Source organism: Austrofundulus limnaeus, unplaced genomic scaffold (assembly GCF_001266775.1).
Source record: "Austrofundulus limnaeus strain Quisiro unplaced genomic scaffold, Austrofundulus_limnaeus-1.0 Scaffold922, whole genome shotgun sequence".
NCBI classification, from domain to species: Eukaryota; Metazoa; Chordata; class Actinopteri; order Cyprinodontiformes; family Rivulidae; genus Austrofundulus; species Austrofundulus limnaeus.
The window spans coordinates 84,390-88,046 of NW_013953324.1; the positions used below are offsets into that span (position 1 = coordinate 84,390).

The window sequence follows — 3,657 nt, forward strand, 5'->3', positions numbered from 1 at the left end:
GTTTATTTGTAGTATATTTCAAGATTAAACTAAAAGTGTACATAGAAGATTACTTTCAGTATACTTTAGAGTATAAACTTGTTGTGGGCCAACTTAGTCCTAGAACTATATTGTTAGTAAACTGCTAGTATATCATTGTACATGGTAAATAAAAGTACACTTAGGGACATACACTTGTATATATTTAGTATACTTCATGACAAGTACTTAAAGTATACATCTTTTTGGTAAGTTTACAAACATTATAAGAGTATACTTAAAGTATAAACTAAAAATGTCCCAATTTAGTATGAACGAGTATTAAATCAATATACTTTCACGTATACTACAAGTACATGGTGCCTAGTATACTTGATATTCTTAAACTTATACTCAAGTATACTTCTTAAAATGAACTTCAAGTATACTAGTTTTTGCTAAGGGGAGTATCTTTTAAAGGAAGTAATTATTGAATGTAAATCTACAACAAACTGATAAACCATTGAATTCAGTTAAATTCAAGATGGCTGCCACAGCTAATCAGCCTCAGTCAACAGAAACTGATCAAAACTTTAATCATTTTGACAGATACTGAGTTAAAACTGACATGACAGCAGGTGAGAGCCGTTCACAACAGGACTGATCATTTTACAGTTGGACCAAAAACACCTTCAGCTATCATTTCTAAAGAGAAGAAATTTTACCTTAAAATTGTCATTAATGGTTTTTATTTTTTAAGTTTATTTCCCCAGAAACACACAATAAACTGGTCATTAGCTTTAATTCCACACATGCTTCTGAGCAGGGAACAGTGTGAGCACAGTAACTGGATGTAGTAGTACTTGTTGAAAACAAAGTTTCTGTGTGAAGCCTTCAGAACATCGTCTTCACGTCATCAGACATGTAAAGTCCTGGTTAGCAAACAGAGCTGCTTCCTGTTGTTGGCTCCTCCCCCTCAGCTCTTTACAACGTTTCATTCAAACCAATCAGTTTCTGCACATCTTTACTCTGTGTTTGTCTTGTGAAGCTGTGCAGTAATAAATACCATGAACACATTTATTGGTACCTTAAAGAAAAGATTAACCTTTGAATTGGTGGATGTGATTAAAAAGTAGAAGGTTTGGTGGGACTGGGACCACCCTCCAGGATGAGGAAATCATTGTGGACTCTGAWGAGGTCCACTGATGACAGGAAAACAGTAAAACCAGAAGAATTCACCACGAGGCTGACGAGGAGAAACTAGAGGAGTCATCAGATGGTTTTTGATTCTTCTGTAATGGTACCATCCAGTTTGTCCACATCTGTAGATGTTTCTGATCAACAGCTGGACTCAAACACAGCTGGAGCAGCTGTCAGGCTTCATGTTCACTGAGGACAGGTGGGATCGGTGGTCCCAGCAGACCCTCCAGGACTCTAACAGACTCAGTAGAAGCTGGGACAGCTGGACCATGTCTGAGTTACTGCTGCAGGACACAGGGAGGAGGCGGGGGGAGAAAAGCTGTTGTCAGACGGGAGGAGTTCACTTCTTAAAGAACTTCAGGTAAACCACAGCAGCCAGGATGGCCACCTCCATCACCATGATGATGGCCAGCAGCAGCTTGTTTGTCATCAGCCTGCAGGACAGGAAGCAGGTCAACCATCAGACAACAGGTCCAGTTTCACTCTGAACAACAGAAATGTGTCAGCCGTCACATCTAAACGAGGATAAACAGGCAGATATAGGGTTTAGATTTAAATGTGGTTTTGTTTAAATAAAATGAACTAAAGCCTTATCAATGTATCATATGAAGGAACCGTCTGAAATATAATCATAAAAAAGTTCAAGCTTTTTATTTGAGCAGTAGCATCAAAAAAACCTGATTTTGAGAAAAAAAAACTTAAAATTGTGAATTTTCCCTGTGGGTTAGCAATGTTTTTGTTTCTTTCTAACTGAGAAAACTTAATTTAAAAATACTATTTGAGGTTTACTCTTTATATGGACATAAAAATGACTCAATACATGAAAATAGGATTCAGATCAAATATTAATGTAATATATAACCAACAAGACAAATGAAGTCATATCTCTGGATCAGTTTATGACATCAGGATGATCCAGGAGGTCATTCTGACCTAATTTGACTTAAGAACTGGATGTAACGGGTCACGTACAAAAACAAACGGAGCAGAGCGACAGCAGCAATGAGACATGATGAAGAGCAGAAACATAAATTCAGTGATCGTGTCAAAGAGTGAAGAASGAGACGAGCTGAGGGTCCAACACTGATCGTACCTGCGGGACATGGCACGCAGGACCTTTCTGCTGCGGCTCAGGTTTTCTCCTGTGTTTACCAGCTGCAGACACACAACAGCTGTGATCATGTGACAACAACACAAACACTTTCAACTAAAGACAGCATTTAAACCAGTGGTTCTCAGCTGCTGCGCTGTGACACAACCTGTGAGCATTTTCAGTTTCTGGAGAGAAAAATGACAAGTTTCATGTTTTCAGTTTGTAAATGTGATCAGACAGAAACAGAATCACAGCTTTTCAGTAAGATTTTCATTAAACACTTCTGTTAAATAGGACCCACACAAACCTCTGTTCATAAATCACAGTTGGAGCTGGCTACGTCCCGCTCAGACGTGAGCTTTCACAAATGAAGCAAGCGTCTGTAAACCAGAGGAGCTGGGGAGCAGAGCTCAGAGGAGCAACACATTAAATGTATGAGGGACGTCTGCTTTGTGTCATTTTCTAAATGTAACTCAGTTTAGTGATGTGTTTTCTGCTTGATCTATTTTTGAAACTAAACACASAGTTGCTGAGCATCGTCACTGATCTGCCCCTGGCACTGATTAGCTTCTGATAAATTCAGTTCTGCTCATTTGAAGCCCAATCAAAAATTCACCAGGGTCAAACTTCTGATTTTATGTCAYTCCTCTCAAACAGAAACTATCCCCTCTTACAGGCAGTGCTGCACATATGGGGCAGTAGCTGTGTCCACTTCAGGGGCTGCATGCTACTTAGACCACAGCCCACAGAGGACACACATCCAGGTAGGCTGCATGAAATACGATACATTTTATATCATGTGAATGTTTTTCACACATCTTTTCACTGGAGGAATAACTTCATGAGTGACGTCTYAGCTGTTAGCATTAGCTGTCACAAGTCTTTTATTGGAGCTAAGATTCTTGTTTAGCAGATTAGTGAAGCTAACTGGTTCAGTCCTTGGTTTAGCACCGTCTCATGGTAATAAAGYAGGTTTTGTTGTTATTATAACTCTGCTGCCTGAAAAGTTTAATGAGGAAACTTCTGAGGGATGAAAACCACTGATGTAAACAGTGTTTACTAAAACAAGCCCCTCCCCTCTGAGGACTAACTAAAACAAACCCCTCCCCTCTGAGGACTAACTAAAACAAGCCCCGCCCCTCTGAGGACTAACTAAAACAAGCCCATCCCCTCTGAGGACTAACTAAAATAAGCCCCGCCCCTCTGAGGACTAACTAAAACAAGCCCCGCCCCTCTGAGGACTAACTAAAACAAGCCCCGCCCCTCTGAGGACTAACTAAAACAAGCCCTGCCCCTCTGAGGACTAACTAAAATAAGCCCTGCCCCTCTGAGGACTAACTTAAACAAGCCCATCCCCTCTGAGGACTAACTAAAACAAGCCCTTCCCCTCTGAGGACTAACTAAAA

The 3,657-nt window shown here is 40.2% G+C and overlaps 1 protein-coding gene across 1 annotated transcript in view; it reads right to left on the bottom strand.

Moving 5' to 3' along the window:
• Nucleotides 1-529: 529 nt before the first annotated feature.
• vti1b (vesicle transport through interaction with t-SNAREs 1B) overlaps nt 530-3,657 on the bottom strand; it is an 8,016-nt gene continuing 4,888 nt past the window's right edge. The window contains exons 5-6 of the mRNA XM_014029583.1: nt 2,252-2,313; nt 530-1,592 (exon numbers count right to left, since the gene is read on the bottom strand). Coding sequence (XP_013885037.1) covers nt 1,499-1,592; nt 2,252-2,313 — 156 coding nt within the window. The 3' untranslated portion in view covers nt 530-1,498. The remainder of the gene's footprint in view (nt 1,593-2,251; nt 2,314-3,657) is intronic.